The sequence below is a fragment of the Camelus bactrianus genome, chromosome 9 (genome assembly GCF_048773025.1).
Source record: "Camelus bactrianus isolate YW-2024 breed Bactrian camel chromosome 9, ASM4877302v1, whole genome shotgun sequence".
NCBI classification, from domain to species: domain Eukaryota; kingdom Metazoa; phylum Chordata; class Mammalia; order Artiodactyla; family Camelidae; genus Camelus; species Camelus bactrianus.
The window spans coordinates 60,340,551-60,357,119 of record NC_133547.1 but is presented as its reverse complement, the minus strand read 5'-3'; the positions used below and the strand labels follow the sequence as shown (position 1 = coordinate 60,357,119).

The window sequence follows — 16,569 nt, the reverse complement described above, 5'->3', positions numbered from 1 at the left end:
AAGGCTGCATCCGCTCCCTTGGACCCGCAGAGTATCACTTAGTCACTTACCACTGCATTCCAGAGGACTGGAAAGGCCTCCTAGCTCTCCTAGTGGGAAAGAGGCCCCCACAGAGAGCTTGGTTTTCTATTAAGGAATCCCTTATGCATACAGGTGACCCACCTGGCTCCCTGTACAGATGAAAGGTCATTGGTAGCTCAGAGATCGGCAGCATGTCGAATGTGAGAGGGTCAAACAGAGGATTCCTGGCTGGGCAGTGCAAGACTCATCAGATTAAGAATCTGTGAGGCTGTCTGGCAGGCAGTAGACTGTGACCTAGAGCAGGGGACCCAGAGTTGTTCCTGGATTTGTAGAGTCAAGTGATTTATTTCTGTACCAGTTCTGTTAAATGATCACCAAGTAAGAGCAGCTACAGGGTCTTGAAAACAGCTCCCAGAAGCCAAGTGTGAAATATTAGAGATGAGAATAGGAGCCATGGTGGAGTCAGTGCTGTTTACGAATGATCAGGAGAACACAGAAGACTATATGAGAAAAAGAATATCTGGCCGAGGCCTCAGGAACCTGCCTGATCAAATCTTTCGGACTTCGTGTCAGCTTCCCCAGGGTGGTGGCAGGACCATCTTCCCAGGGAGAGTTAAGAGTGAACAGAAAGAGCAGCAAAACCATAGGAGAACTGCGTTTAGCACAAGCCTGCTGTCAAGTCCCCTGTGTTCTCCTGCACCCAGTGCTGGGTCCCTTTCTGAACACACCCAAATCCATTTCTTCCTAAATGAGGTCACCTAAGGACTTTCCCAGACCCCAAACTACAATACCGTGTGTAGCGAGGTGGTTCTGGTGGGCCATGGGAGGACCCCACAGGACACTGGCTGGCTGGACAGATCTCCCAGGCTTGGTTTTGGCCCTTGGCAGAACACCAGTGGGGGAGCTAGTTCAAAGTAGAAGCTTCTGGGCTGGGAGCAGATCCTCCCTCCCCTCAGAACCCTCTCAGAAAGCCTGTCTTCTGTGGGATGGTCCCACCGGCTGTTCTGGGTGGTGGTAGCTCTGTAGCAAGGCCGGCCACCTTCTATTCTTTCTTTCCTTTTGTCTGTGTTTTTGAAATTTTCATCAAGTACCAGTAAGGTAGAGAGAGACCGGGACCCTGGGTTGATACTGTGAACACTGCAGCCTGATACTTGAGGGGAGGTGGCTGGGCTCCCCAGTTCTGTGCCTTTTTCAGCTTTCAGTTTCCCTGTGGCTTCTGGAACTGATTTTTAAAATTTCTTTAACTTCTCCCTGTCATTATAAAAGAAGGAAGTCTATTAGCATTACTTGTTTCCAGGACAGAAACAGGTTTGAAAGCTCAGGAACTTTGAGGTGGGAAAGGTGACAGCTCTTGGGTTCGGAGTCTTGCCCACCATCCACCTAGAGCTGCTGGGTGCCCCTTTCAATCCCTCTCAAGGACCAGAATCGCCAGCTGGAGTTGGGTGTGCCCCTGGAGCCCAGACTTTCTCCCTCGAACAACTCAGAGCCATCGTTACTACACCAGTAAAGGGCAAGAGCGTAAATATTGTCCAGAGGAGAGTGAGAGTATGTCTGAGCTCCCCAAGCACTGCCCTGTCTTGAAGCACACACTTAGGTGTAAGACCAAGATGGCTTTGTAAGTGCCACAACCCCAGGTGTTTCTTTGCACATTTGCTACATAGAGGTTTTCCTGGGATGTGGGAGTTTCAGAGCAAAACTTTGCCTTTACGCAGCAGGGTTCACAGGCTCTGTGGTGCAGAGCACTGATCAGAGAGAGATGAGGGAAAATGGAGCTGCCCCCCAAAGGCGTTGCCTGTGGGACAGAGGCACCTGGGTCGGCTGCTTCCAGTGGACAAAGCAGTTATAGGACCAGCGAGCAGCTGTGATGGACTGAGGTGGGGGCCAGGGTTGAGGGGAGGCTGGGCTGTGGCTCCACTTTGCACACAGCTGGATGCAATTATGCCTCTGGTTTCAGCTGGGCTGCTCCCCCTCCATGTTGCCACACCACCCCCTTCCCTCCAGCAAATCAACCAACCAGACGGTGCTTGATGTGGAGTTAAAAATGTGTATATACCTCCTTACTCTGCAGTAGGGAAAGATGTCTTTGTCATTTTTGCCAGTGACAGATTTGAGTGAGCCAGGCTTTTGCTGGTTTGACTTCTCTAACAGGTTGGGAATAGGGGAAAGACATTCAGACCTGGCATCTAGGAGGTGGGAGCCAGAAGGCAGATGACATGGTCTCAAATGTCTCAATCTGAATGCCTTCTTTTCTTTCTTCTCCCCTGGCAGAGAAGAGACAGGACAATGGACGGGTGTATTACGTGAACCATAACACACGCACTACCCAATGGGAGGACCCTCGGACCCAGGGGTAAGGAATCGGGCCCGGAGAGGAGCTGGGCCAGGCCTCTGTGCAGCTCCAGCATTGGCCTCGTGGCCTTGGACTGCATTTGTTCTCCATGGCCGATGTTCTGGCACCTTTAGCCACACACAAGTGCCCTGTGACCCTTAGGATACAGTGTCGGCCCAGTGAGAGCTTGCAGATGGCACCTTGAATTGACTTTCCTCATGGATGGAGAGTGGCCTGGCTGGCAGCTCTTGCTGTTCTCTGCCACTTGTGCAGGCTGCTGATCATGTGATTTCAGAAGGGTTGAGAACTACCCCCCTCCTCAGACACTCTATACTCCCCACCCCCAAGAAGCTAGTCTGGGACTGGGCAACTTGGTGCCTCGGGATTGCTGGTGGCCACTTGAGCCACGGCCGTCCACGCAGGACTGGTTTTTTGGCTTTGAGACAGTGAACGACCTCTCTCTGCTGCAGAACTGTCCTCAGGACTTGGGTATTGCCAAGTGCATTTCCTCAGGGTCCGGGTAAAAGCAGAGGGAAAGCAGCATGTAGGGGACTCCAGCCTCCTTAGCGTAGGGGCCTAGCAGGTGGTGCCAGCCCTTCACCCGTCTCTTCCCATGTTTCCAGGATGATCCAGGAACCAGCTCTGCCCCCAGGGTGGGAGATGAAGTACACCAGCGAGGGGGTGCGTTACTTTGTGGACCACAACACCCGCACCACCACCTTTAAAGATCCTCGCCCCGGGTTTGAATCTGGGTAAGGACTTGGCGCAGGTGACATCACTCTCTGTAAGCACAGGCTGGATAGTGCTGCTCTTACTGCCCTCTAGTGGCCAATTTTGACATCACTCTAGTGGGGATGAGGGGGAAGGGGCTCCTCAATTCAGAGTAACACTAGTGGTCTTTCTCTAAAAGCAAGGCTGGCTTTATTTCTGGATTTTCTTTATAATCCTCAAATAGTGGCAGTCACTTCCTTTCTTTTGGTGCCTCACTTTCCTCATCTTTAAATTAACGTAGCATCAGCTTTCCTTAGGGCTAACAAGATACGTTGCTAATTTTTGAGAAAGCGCATGGATTCCAGAACATCTTTGCTCTTCCCAGGGCGAAACAAGGTTCCCCTGGTGCCTACGACCGAAGTTTTCGGTGGAAGTATCACCAGTTCCGTTTCCTCTGCCATGTGAGTTGTGGTACCTGCACCTCCCTTAGAGATTGGGGTTATAGAGTTATTTCTGCAGTTTCCTAGCCCAGCAGCAGGTGTCAGAATGCTTGTCTTAGGTGGGAGCAGGTCACTTGTCTCACCCTGAGCAGTTATGTGACCTCGTCTCCAGGAAGCAAACTTCCATTCCTAGGAGAACTAGTTCTCCCTTCCCAGCCCAGGGGATGGGGAAGCCTGTTCAGACAGACAGCTGACCAGACTGAATCGTTACCACCAAGGGCCCGATTTGAGGTTTGTGTTGTTTTTTTTTTTCTTTTCAGTCAAATGCTCTCCCCAGCCACGTGAAGATCAGTGTTTCCAGGCAGACTCTTTTCGAGGATTCTTTCCAACAGGTTAGAGAATAATCATCGTGTCTAAGACCAGGGGCAGGCAGAAGGCTGCTCCCGCTGCTCTGTCTTCTGTCATGTGGCCTGTTAAGCCCAAATGGTCAGGTTCCCAAGGCATGGGCCTTGGTGACTGGTATCTGCTGAAAAGCAGGCCTGGGAATACCTTGCCCCCTGCGCCAAGCCTGCCATGGACGGGCGCGGCAGGCTGGCCATCATCTCCTGTCTCCCCAGATCATGAACATGAAACCCTACGACCTGCGCCGCCGGCTCTACATCATCATGCGCGGCGAGGAGGGCCTGGACTATGGCGGTATCGCCAGGTGAGCTGGGCGCCCTGGGAGGCTGAGCTGCACCCCGCTTCCCCAGGCTACAGGACCCATGGCCAGAAAGCTGCCTCCTTCTTGCTCAGACTGTTGCCAGAGCTGTCTTGCATCTTCAGGAACGGGCATGGGTATGGCCAGTCTGAGTGAGCACTGGAGCTGGGTCCTGGGGTCCCCTGCTGGGGTCATGGGGGGCTTCCAGGGGAGGCACTCAGGGCTCTGACTCTCTACCAACCAACATGTCGTTATTTCTGTACTTTAACCAGTCCGGCTGCGCCAGTGGGCAGTGGTTAAACATTGGTATTATGTGGGTGTCCATTAAAATCGATCCTGGGCTTCCTTCCTCTTGAGGCCTGGGTGTCCTGCTATTTACCTGGCATGTCTAAGCCATCTCACAGCCCAAAGGGCATTGATCAATATGACGCTGCATGTTATGTGCTGAGGGTCAATAAAATTAAAGTAGCTAATGTAATCCTAAAAACAGCTCAGAGCATTGTCTTGCCCTGACCCCAGTCCACCTACAAAAGTTAACATACTCTCTGGTAAAACATTGCCTTGGACGGTGGGGCACCGGGGCCCCAGCAGAGAGAAGGCACATCTTTGCCTGTGGTGACCGCTCAGCTTACTGACCTCTTGTGGTGTGGGGACATCTTCTCGCTTGGTGTTGGGTTAACTTGCTTCTGGTCCTCTGTTTGCTGGTGATGTTGCCCTCTGTCTTGGCCCCCGTGGATCTTTTCCCATGGTGATCATGGTAACCTCCTCTCCAGGCTCTGCTTGGTGGTGTGGCTCCTGCCCCGTGTGTGTCTGTCTCTCTGTGTCCTGCCAGTGGTTTTACCCTATGGTAGGTTACGTCATGCTGTTCTACCACAGGGTAGAACCACGGACAGGATACCGGGGCACCCTCTGCATCGAAGGACTCCTCGTCTGCCCGGCCACAAACAGCCCAGCAGCCAGGGACTGACCCCCTTGGGACGTCCCCTTGCTGGTTTAGCTCTAGCTGGAAAAGACTCTGACTTCTGGCTTGAGGCTTGTACCTAGGGCGCAGAGATGCTAAGGCATGGATGTTGGTTCAGATGAATGCGTGGAAGTATGGGAAAGGGTGTGGTGGTGGGGCCTGGGGTGAGGGGATGGCAAAGTGCAAGGGCAGAGAGATATCTGCACTATAGCTGGTGGGAGTGAGGTGTAGATGCCGGACAGGTTACAGAGTTTTCGTGCATCGGGAGTTAGGGTCATGTTACTGTGTATTCATTTTATGTTGCCTACTCAGGTAGGGTGGAAACAGGGTGCCTGCTCTTCATATAGCGCATCTGCAAGATTTAGAAAAAGATGCCCCTTTTCAAGATACTTCTGTGTTGGAAAATGTTCACGATATACCGATTTCATCAGAAAAAGGCAGCTTGATTGCTGTTTGCAGGAAAATTGTTGTGATAAAAGTACAAATCTATGATATTTTAATATAGTGTCCTTGTGCAGTGCACAGCTTAGAAAACTGTGCATGGTGGCTCAGGATGCAAGGAACCCCTTTGCCGTCAGGTGCTCTGGATATCAGATGGAAAGTCCTGGAATGCAGCACCTGGAGCCAACATGCATGCACGCACCCAGATTTTCCTGAGCGTCATCATCAAGTGCAGTTGTTCTGGTCCACCCTGGGTCTCACCCCACCCTGTTCACTGACTGACCAGTTGTTCATAGAGGTCAGCCCAGGTGCTGATCCCAGTGGGGATGACTCCCCAGGACACATGTCTCCAGACTAGGTGCAATAGGATGGCAGAGGACAGTTGCATCTCCAGTGTGGGTGCCCAGGGAGAGATCCAATAGTCTTGTTTTTCTCTCTCTTCTCTCACAGAGAGTGGTTTTTCCTCCTGTCCCACGAGGTGCTCAACCCCATGTATTGTTTATTTGAATACGCTGGGAAGAACAATTACTGCCTGCAGATCAACCCCGCTTCCTCCATCAACCCCGACCACCTCACCTACTTCCGCTTTATTGGCAGATTCATTGCCATGGTAAGACTACACACCAGCAACAGCCCTGCAGACTGGCACCCCCCTCATCCTTCAAGAACTCCTCCTTAAAACTGAAGAAGCTAGCGACAGTTCTGGAGATAGTTCAGAGCTCTCTCAGTGGCCACCCCAGGGTGTTGAGAAGGTTTTGCGTTCGTTCGTGTCAGGCTTGTCATGTGAAAGCCCAGGGTCCCCGGATCGAAGGCTGCACTTAACATTCCGCACCTCCCCGTTGAGGGTGGGCGATGACCGGCACTCCCTGCCTGCTGCCCATCTCCGGCTGTTGCCACGAGCTGGGTAGCAGCATTTGGGAGTGTCTGACTGAGACTCAGTCCTTCTGGAAGGGGGTTTGGAATCTGCAGTAGCTTAGAACAGAACCCTAGTAGGCCAGGTGGTGCAAGATGAAGGAGGCATCTGTCAGGAGGAGGGCAAAGTAGGCAAGGGGAATCGGATATTTGAGGGTGAATATGGAAAGGGGGTCACGTCCCGTGTGTCCTGTTGAATGTCTCGTGAGCGAAGAGAACCAAGATTGAGGAGGGAGAGCCCGTGGGAGCCACAGACCTGCTGCCGTGTTTGGTAGTTTGAGGTGTTTAATGACTTTCCTTTGCTTCTTCCCCTGACTTCCCAAGTGAGTGCTTAGCCCTGCCTGACTAAATATGTCCCTTCCCCTTGTCTGGAATTTCTTGGCCAAGGTGCTGGGCTCAGGAAGTGGGCACATTCTTCCCAGTTCTAGAGACCTGCCTGGCCCTGCAGCTGACAGGACAGACCAGTAAAACTCTAGACTATTACTCACCACTGGCCCGCCAGCAGCGACGTCTGCATTATTTTTGGCTGCCTCTGCTGCCCAGCTCTGAGCGTCAGTGAGTCAGGGCTGCCACCTGGAGCTGCCCTGACTGGGTCTTCTCTGTGTGCGCGGGGCAGGCCTCTGCTAGAGTCGGGAGCCTGCGTGCAGTGGGCTGGAGGTGGGCTCCTGAGCAGGCCAGCTCTGCTTGTCCATGAGGTCTGCCGGTGGGATGAGAGTCTGCAGCTGGGACCGAGAGTGCTGCTTGTTTCCCAGACCCTCCCGTCGGCCCCCCGCGGTAGCTGGATGCCCAGGAGGGCAAGGAGCAGTAGCTGGGCTTTGATACTTGCATCCTAGGGAAACCAAGCCTCTCTGCCATGTCTGCCTTCCTTCCTCAGGCTCTGTACCATGGGAAGTTCATTGATACAGGCTTCACCCTCCCTTTCTACAAGCGGATGCTAAACAAGAGACCAACCCTGAAAGACCTGGAATCCATCGACCCCGAATTCTACAACTCTATTGTCTGGATCAAGTAAGTCCCTTCCCTGGCCCAGGCTGGAAGGGGAGGGCTCTCTGGTTGGTAGAAGTGCAGGTGAAGCTGCACAAGGTCTAGGTCCCCCAGGCAGGACAGCTCTGGAACTCTCTCCTCGCATCGGGGAGATGTCCCGTGCCAGCATGCTGGGTTCTAGGCCACCTGTGAGTCCCTGTGTCCTATGGGCACTTAAGTGAGTGACAGAGCAGGATCAGGGGAAGATCCCTCAAAGACAGATACCTTCCCTTTTGGTCTCTCTTGCCCCCAGAGAGAACAACCTGGAAGAGTGTGGCCTAGAGCTGTACTTCATCCAGGACATGGAGATCCTGGGCAAGGTGACGACCCACGAGCTGAAGGAAGGTGGTGAGAGCATCCGAGTGACAGAAGAGAACAAAGAAGAGTACATTATGTGAGTCCCGAGGCCCAGGGAGCTGGCGGGCCCGGGCACGGGGGGTGGGGGGGGGGCAGAGACATGGCTAGTGTTTCCCGCTGGGCCTCTGGGGCCTCCTTCAGCCAGGCCCCCATGCCTGGCCCGTGGGTCACCAGGGATGGGGAGAACGTCCCAGTCTGCATTGACTTGAGGTGGCTGCCATGGCCAGTCACAATGCTGACCAGGGCCAGGGGAGCTAGAGCCCGAGGCCCTCTGTTCCAGCTCTGGGTTGCTCTTTCTTTCCAGGTGATAGACTTCAGGACGGTAGGGATAAATTTCTTTGAAGAGGTTTAAAACTTAGATGTCTCCCTCTTCTTTCTCCTAACTGAGAGGGTGTCAGGGTCCTGCCTGCTTCGATCCACTATCTCACGTGTGTTTGTGCACGAGTGTGCCCAAGCACTCAGGTCCCTTGGTCCCGTCTTTTCACCTCCGTGATCTGAGGTTCAGTCAGCGGCAGTGGGAGGAGGTGGGGGAGATTTCCAAGATTTAAGTGTCTCCATGTTACTGTGAGGTTTTAAAGGGTCTCCCCGCCTGCCTGAAGTCAACTCTCAGCTGAGACAGTGACCTCCTGGGAAGCCCTGAGCTGCTCCTGAGCAGTGAGCTCTGGCTCCACTGATGGCTGGTCTTTGGTTTTAGGCTGCTAACTGACTGGCGTTTCACTCGGGGTGTGGAGGAGCAGACCAAAGCTTTCCTGGACGGCTTCAACGAGGTGGCCCCCCTGGAGTGGTTGCGCTATTTTGATGAGAAAGAGCTGGAGGTGAGAGCCAAGGTTGTTGGGACCCTCAACCCCTGCCTCTGGGGCAACCCTGCTCTTTGACAGCCTCACTGTGTCCCCACAGCAGCTCACCAGCAGAACCCCAGACTCCACCAGGACTGTGGCAGCTGGCGGATAATTTTGATTTGGGTCTCACACTACCCTTACTTTCAGAGGGTCCACGTGCAAGACGTGTTATCCATACTTTTAAAACTGCTAGCAGAAATAGTTGAAGATGTGTGGGATGGTCTCATCTGCCAGGGAGCGGATGAAGCTGTGGGCTGGTGGGAGAGGAGCTGGCGCTGGGTCACTGACACTCTTTCTCCCCCCCGCCCCTCAGCTGATGCTGTGCGGCATGCAGGAGATAGACATGAGCGACTGGCAAAAGAACACCATCTACCGGCACTACACCAAGAACAGCAAGCAGATCCAGTGGTTCTGGCAGGTGGGCCCAGGCACTGGTCCCCGTAGTCAGGGCAAGGGTCTTGGCAGGGACGTTTTAGCAGGACGCGAGACCTGATTCGACCCCCACCTCGAGGATGCTTGTTGTGTTATCTTCTCCCTCATGTTTGACACGCTCCTCGCCTCCCCCAGTTTGCAAAAGGAGATGAGAAACCCGACCTTGGGACGAAAGGAGCTGTTGCAGCTGGATTGTGTCCACTGCATTTGACAGGAGCTGTCAGTGGTCAGCCGTGGGCCAGCTCCAAACGCTGGTGTGCAGAGGGGCAGCCTGCAGGCAGGAAGGAAAGCTCTTGTAGGTCATGTGGCCTCTTTGCAGCCAGGTGGGACAGGAAAGCTCCAGAGAGGCTGAACGAGCTCGCTGTCCTGGCTGTGATGAATAGGTGCTTTTGTACGTGGGGGTCTTGGCATTGTGGTCGTTATGAAGTATAGCATACGGAAAGAAGGTTTTTTTGTGGAGGTGAAATTCACATACCATAAAATTTACCATGTTTAGCATTTTACGGTAGACAGTTCAGTGGCTTTTACAACGGCTTTTCACAGTTTTGTGCAACCATCACCACTATCTAATTCTAGAACATTTCATCTCCTTTAAAAGGAAAGCTCATATCCATTAAGCAGTCACTTCCATCCTCAGTACGTTTTTGAAAGCAGAACTTGAATAGGAAGGAGAGTATTTGGCCCCGAGGTATCCTCGAGTCCAAGAAATGTCATAGATTGGTGGGAATGGTTTGAAAACCCAGCGTCTTAGAGTGGCTTTGGTGTTTCCCAGGTGGCAGCTGTCATCCCCCATCCAACCCAGGCTTTGTGTTCTCAGCCCCAAAGAGGGGCCCTGACTCACTGGAGAGTTACAGGTCAGGTGAAGTGCTGGGCTGAGGGGGTCCCTGACGCTGCCTGGGCTCTGGACTTGCAGGTGGTGAAGGAGATGGACAATGAGAAGAGGATCCGGCTGCTGCAGTTTGTTACTGGGACCTGCCGCCTGCCTGTTGGGGGATTTGCTGAACTCATCGGTATGTTTTCCTTTACTCTGCTGGCGCCCTTGGGTGGAGTGAGGACAGCTCAAAGTAGGGGCAGGACCTAGTGTCTTCCTGGAAGCAAGTGAATGGGGGTGGGGCAGAGCCGGAGGAGTCGGAGGAGTCGGAGGGTCCTGCCTTAGGAAGAGACTGTCCTGTTACATACAGTCAATTTTTCTTTGGATATAGGTAGCAATGGACCACAGAAGTTTTGCATTGACAAGGTTGGCAAGGAAACCTGGCTGCCCAGAAGCCACACCTGGTGAGTGTGCTGGTTTCAGTGGGAGGTAACTGGAACCTGAGATCCCAAGAGCCCCTGAGGACAGCCCATGGGCAGAGTAGCTTCAGGGCTTTGACTTTGGCAACTCTTTGGGGCTCCCAGGTGTCGGATTTGGAGAGGAGGGGCTAGGGGTGTCTGGGCCTCTGATCTTTTGGGAGTTGTGACAGCAGTTATGTGCCCTGACAGCCATACCAGGTTTTAAATATCGAAACACTCCTATTCCAATAGGCAAAGAACCGCTATCCAAGTGCCCCCTTGCAGTTTTCCATTTCCCCTGCAGCCCTGCCTCCTCCCCTAACCCCATCATGGTCCAGGGACACAGCAGGGCTCTCAAAGACCCTTTTCTGGTGTCTGGCTGGCTGGTACTGTGGTCAAGCCACAGTCGCGGGAACTCTTCTGACCCGCTGTGGCCAGGCTGGGGCCAGGCTGTCAGAGCTCTGACCTCCCTGTGCTGACTGCTCCGCTCTTCTTTCCCAACAGTTTCAATCGGCTGGATCTCCCACCGTACAAGAGCTACGAACAGCTGAAAGAGAAGCTGCTGTATGCCATCGAGGAGACTGAGGGCTTTGGACAGGAGTAACCGAGGCTGTCCCCTCCCATGTCCCCCAGCGCACATGTAGTCATGAGTCCTCCCTGCCCAAGAGGCCGCTGGCCCTGCAGCCCCCGGGAGGCCCCTGCAGATGGTGGCCCTGCATGGGACCACACTCATCAGACTGGTGGCAGCAGAGCCTGACCTCAAGAGGCCCTGCCTGCTCCTCCCTCCTACCCACTGGTAGCAGTCTGGAATAAAGTCCCCACGTCACCTTTGGCCCCATCACCCATTGCAAAGTCTGGAGGGCTGACCCTCTTTGCAGAGCTCACCTTTCTCCCCTGAGACCAACCCTAGGCGTGTGTGAGTGTGCAAGGGAGGGGCCGTGTCAGAAGCCCTGGGCCTCACAGGCTGGTTAGATAAGGAGACCAGCCATTCGGGGTAGCCATTCTGGGCTGAGAAAGCCCAGGGTCTTTGCCAGTAAAAGAGGTTCTGTTTTATATAGAACTTTTCCGGTGAGCTGTACAGATGAAGGTCTGAGGGAGAGGAGCTCTGGATCAGGGCCGCCTCGCATCCCTCCCTAGTTGGCTCTCCACTGGAGGCTGAGCAGCAAGGCCCCTCCCTCCACTCAGTGCTGGCCAGTTTGTTCTCTCCAGCAGAGAAAGGGTCATACCAGCTGCTTGGGTGTCAGTGGGATGGAAACAGCAAACTCCCTCAGACTTTCTTTCCCTTTTACATGAACTTGAAGCGTTTGGTGTGTAGGGTTGCTTTGTGTTTTGTTGTTGGTATGCTGCTGTCACTTTCTGTCAAGGAGCTGGTGCACCAGGTGTGGCTGGGACCTTGAGGGACCCAGCACTGCTGGTCCAAGAACTTCCCAAACAGCTGCTCCTCTTAGGAACCCGCTTAGCAGTTCTGTGAGCTCAGGCAGGCTTGCCCTGGTGGCCCAGCTTCACGGCAGCCTCGTCCCCGAGGTCTGGACAGAGTGGGAAGAGGGTTGTTGTCCCGAGCGCCACCCCAGCCTCGCCACCTCTATAGAGAAGAACTCCCTTTGCTCGATGTAGTGATGGGGCACATGCGGCTGACCTGCCAGGCCCCCGGACCTCCAGGTGGGGCCATTCGTCTGGGTTGAGGATGCAGTGGATCCCAGCCACCTGTGGAGTGTGTGCACTCTGCCTAGAAGTGAAGCTTTCCCTTCACATAAGAAGTGACGTGCTTGGAAACCAGCAGGAGGGCCCTGAGCTGCTGCATACCGTCTGACTTGATTTCTCGTGCTCGCGCCAGCCCCTTCCGTGGGCATTCTGCCACATGTGGAGATCTTCAGGTGACCGTGCTCCTCTGGGATGCTGCGGTGGTGATTGTCGCAGACTCCCCAGTTAAGGCCTTCAGGGTTCTAGCTCCAAGCACCAGCTGCAGACTAGCTGGAGCTTCCTGGGTCCCCAGGCAGGCCCTCAGACCGGTCATGGGGCCTTCTGAGGACAGTCTCATGTTCCCAGGTCCTCATCCTTACCCCGGCCCATGGTGCGTGTGCTGATTTGAGTGACTCAGCTCACCGCAGCTCAACCTTTCTTCCCTCAAATCGTTTGCTGTGCTTCCCTGCAGCATCTCACCATGTTGGGGGTTGGGGTGCAAGCTGCCATGTGAGGTTTGGAAGCCTCAGGCTCGTGGGTATGCAGGGTGTGTTCATGTGGGTGTGCGTGTGTACATACGTGTATGTAACTGAGGTGTCTGTACGGAATGCCCTTTGGTAGCTCTGAGTTGGTCACCGGATCGTTTTGTAACACCCACCCCCTTGCCTCGGTATTGCCAGTTTCTTGTGCAATAAACAATCAGCAGCTGTGGGTGGTGTTGGCGTGGATGTGTCCCAAATCATTGTCCTCTGGGTGCCACAGACCCTCCAGGTCTGGATGGGGTGGAAATTCCATGAACTTGCTGGTTTGAGGAGGTGTGTGTGTCATTAACCAAGACAGCCACCTTTCTGATGGGCGGCTGAGTCCTTGTCCAGGGATCACGGGCCTCAGTTCTTGGTCACTGGCCTCACAGCACCCTTGTGGCCTGGATTTCTTTGAGCAGTTGCCGTGGGGCCAGAGCACTAACAGCTGAGGCTGCAGGTTGGACAGGCTTCAGGAACGAGGTCCTGGGAATAGTGTTCTGGGCAGATACTCATTTGAGAAACATTTCCTGGGGTTCCTTGAGTTCCTGATGTTAGAGGCACTCCCCAATCTTGAACTCACGGTCAGACAAGGGCTTGCCGCCCACTTTTTTGAACATTTAAAGGTTCAGATAGGACCCATCAGTGTGGTCTTGATGCATCAGACTTGAAATGAGTTTGTCCTGGATCAAGCTTTGCTCTCATTGGGCTGCTTTCCGAGGGAGGCAGAGATGTGCAGAGCACCTCCACCCCAGAGTTCATCGGCTGAATTCACCACCCCCCAGCTCCAAAGCCTTTTTTCCCTTGACAGGGCAATGCTATACTTTGAGGAAATTATCTGTACACTATACAGACGTCTCATCAAAAATTCGAAGAAGACATCACAAGTGGAAATTGTTCTCTACTGTCTTATCCCCAGAAGTAACTCCCGTTCCATTTGCTGTCCTTCCAGACTGTTGTGGGTAAAAATCATATATACGTATAATTTAAACATATACCTGAAATGAGGCCTTAACACATGTTGGACAACTCATCTTATTAAATGAGATACTAGGGACACTTCTCCATGTTTGTCAACATAGGTCCAATGAATTCTTTACTGTGTGGTATTCCCGGTCGTGGTCGTTCTGTAACACACCTGCCTTTGTCCTAATGGGCACTGCATTTGTGTCCCCCAGTTTGCTGTGACTGCTCTCAGCCAGGTCTTGTGCACCAATGCTGCTCTTCCAGGAGGCGGCAGTCCTGGAGTTGGATTGTTGATTATCCACCTTTATTTTTAGGCAAAAAAAATTTTCATAAAGGTTTAAAATTCCAGATAGGAAGGGTCCAAAAGGAAACCCCCCTCTTTTGTTCCTTAGCCCTTCTGATCACCTTCTAGAGGCAACCATTGTTGCTGGCCACTTTTGGATCCTTCCAGATAGACTTTAAAAATCCCAACAGATTCCACTCAGTTACCCTTCAAAAAGGTTCTTGTTTCACCAGCCTTGGCAATGGACAGGACCCCTTGCCACCCCACTCTGTGAATCTATGAGCTCCCTGTCTGTCCTTCCAATTCTTCTGTCAGTTTTCCATCTCGTAACTCTGGGCATCTGCCCTTTGACTTTTACGTGATCAAAGTGTTGTTGTTGTTTTAACCAAGTATGTTCTATAGTGAAGTCTACTTTTTCCGAAAGTTTATTCAGAAGACTGAAAAGCAACAAAATTGTTTACATTACTGTGATTATATAATTGCTGTTTACTCCAGAAGTAGATAGTATAACGTAGTACAACTATTTCTTCCTCATACAGCTCTGTCACCCTAGGGGTTTTAATTCCTGATCTTTGCTTTTATTATATCCTCATTTTTTTCTTACTCTGAAGTGTTGCAAGTTAAATTAGATAGGCAGGAAGACTCCCCACCCTGTGGGCTTTAATTAGTTCCTGATAAAATTAACCAAAGCTATAAAATTATTTTGGGAGTGAAGAGCAGATAAGACTTCCTTTGTCACCCAAGGTCCCCCAGTGGGGCTTCCAAGTGCCCACAGGACTTAGTGTCAGTTGGGACCTCACTGAATCTGGAAAGCTCAGTTCTTGCTACCCAACTGCCCGTCTTATCTTGGGACTCACATCACCTTTCTCTAAAAACTTACACTAAAGATCTTCCATTCAGAGGATTGCTTACAAATAGCAGGTTCTTCTTGTTTTTGAGCCAAACTAAGCAGCAATAAGGTTCTAGCCTCATCTTGGGGAAGAAAATGGAGTCAGTGCCCTAAGTTATTATCCCCAGCTCACTTCCCTACAGTCTTCCCCAAGAATATAATTTTAAATATGCCTTTCTCCAGGTTCCTCTGATCCTGAGGCTGGTTCAAGTTCCACAGCCACAAGCTCAGTTTCCTGTGGTCCATGCTGCACAAGTCAAGCCCCAATCAGCTGACTCAGATTGGAGCATGTGACTTTTCTTTGGCACACGTTCTCTTATTTCTACCTTTTGAGCATCATCATGGACTCAGGGCCTAACTCCAACTCAGCTGGTCCTAGTGACAGTAATTACTGTTCTCTTTTTAATGCTTATCACAATTTTGACCCCTTCAGTTCGACTCTCTTGTCACCCCTCTGGATGTCTTTGAATGTCTGCATGATATTCCAGTCCCAACTCTAGTTCTCTTGCCTAAAATCAACTACTTCACTAGGAGCACTGGTTATTTTTGGTGTAAAATACTCCTAGAAACCAAAATATGGGGCTCTGTCAAGGTGGCACCATGAACTCATGACTTGATCAGCTTCTCTGCTCCAAACACATAATATGAAAAGAGAAGATAAAATATAAAAAGAGAGAAGGGGGTGGAAAAAGACTGGTTCAAAAATGAATAAGTTCATGTGTTAGAAATAAAACAAAGATGCAAAGCGCTGAGCAAGACTGAAGCTGTGGGCCTGCTGCACCTAGAGCCTGGCAGTGGTGGCAGAGTTCCGCTGCTCTGGAGCAAGGGGTCTCATTATCCTCCACGATAGATGGGGGGGTGGGCACCATTGTGTACCCAGCTATGGCTCTGAGAAAGATGGGAGACCCAAGGAGGCAGAAACTCATCAAGCCAAACCATCTCACTGGTTCTGACCTGAATCTATGACATTCCCAGGTCACCCCAGGCCAGAGCCCCAGACTGCACTCAAAGCCCAGGCTCTTGGACGGAAGCCCAGCAGGACACGACATGGCAGCTGCAAAACCATTAGACAGGAAAGAGTGAGCGCAGTCGGAGAAGGAGCTAAAGAACAATTCCTTACTCAAATTTTTTTTGGCTCCAGATTTCAGAGAAGGACACTCATGAGTGGTCTCTTGCCTGCTGATCTTTGCTGTAAGGGGATTAGTTGGCAAGTGGGCCTATTCATGGGGGCCTTCAATGGCCCTGTTTAGAGGCCTTTTCTCTCGGGTGACCAGTTTCTCCAGAGGTGACCCCTCTGTTCCCTGCCTGAGGGGAAGACTTTACCTGAACCAGTAACCTGCCTGTAGGCTTCCTGGTAACAAGGAGCAGGAGGGAGCGGGGCTCTCAGAGTCCTGGCCACTGACTTGACCTTTTCTCTACCCTCAGTCCTCTGCTCTGACTCCAGTCCCTGAGCCTGGGGCTTCACTTGACCCCTGGTCTCCTGCAGCTGGCAGAGGGGAGGTAGCCAAGATATATGGGGCTTGACTGGGGACCTGGGTATCCCACTCTTCTGTGTGGAAGCTTTACCCAGTTTTCACCTCTCCTCCTGCCTTCCTGCTGCCCCCAAGTACTGAGTCTCTGAGGACTCGCTCATTTCCTGTCTAACTCCTCCCTCTGCTTGGTTAGTTACACTCTTCCACCTGCTTCCCACCTCTGAATACTTTGTTTAACAACCTTGTCCATCCCTGAATCCTCTTCTGCTCTTTTGCCCTTGTGGATTAAGACTTTCATAAAGCTTTCTTGACTTTGGCAGGCT

At 52.3% G+C, this 16,569-nt stretch overlaps 1 protein-coding gene across 3 annotated transcripts in view; it reads left to right on the top strand.

The window, feature by feature from the left end:
- WWP2 (WW domain containing E3 ubiquitin protein ligase 2) overlaps window positions 1-12,824 on the top strand; it is a 118,239-nt gene extending 105,415 nt beyond the window's left edge. For all 3 annotated transcript variants that reach the window (XM_074370507.1, XM_010960587.3, XM_045521089.2), the window contains 13 exons: window positions 2,290-2,371; window positions 2,974-3,102; window positions 3,447-3,522; window positions 3,822-3,893; window positions 4,119-4,207; window positions 6,054-6,213; window positions 7,390-7,523; window positions 7,792-7,932; window positions 8,590-8,710; window positions 9,048-9,152; window positions 10,080-10,176; window positions 10,369-10,441; window positions 10,940-12,824. In XM_074370507.1, the coding sequence (XP_074226608.1) occupies window positions 2,290-2,371; window positions 2,974-3,102; window positions 3,447-3,522; window positions 3,822-3,893; window positions 4,119-4,207; window positions 6,054-6,213; window positions 7,390-7,523; window positions 7,792-7,932; window positions 8,590-8,710; window positions 9,048-9,152; window positions 10,080-10,176; window positions 10,369-10,441; window positions 10,940-11,039 (1,379 nt within the window). In that variant the 3' untranslated portion in view covers window positions 11,040-12,824. The remainder of the gene's footprint in view (window positions 1-2,289; window positions 2,372-2,973; window positions 3,103-3,446; window positions 3,523-3,821; window positions 3,894-4,118; window positions 4,208-6,053; window positions 6,214-7,389; window positions 7,524-7,791; window positions 7,933-8,589; window positions 8,711-9,047; window positions 9,153-10,079; window positions 10,177-10,368; window positions 10,442-10,939) is intronic.
- Window positions 12,825-16,569: the final 3,745 nt, after the last annotated feature.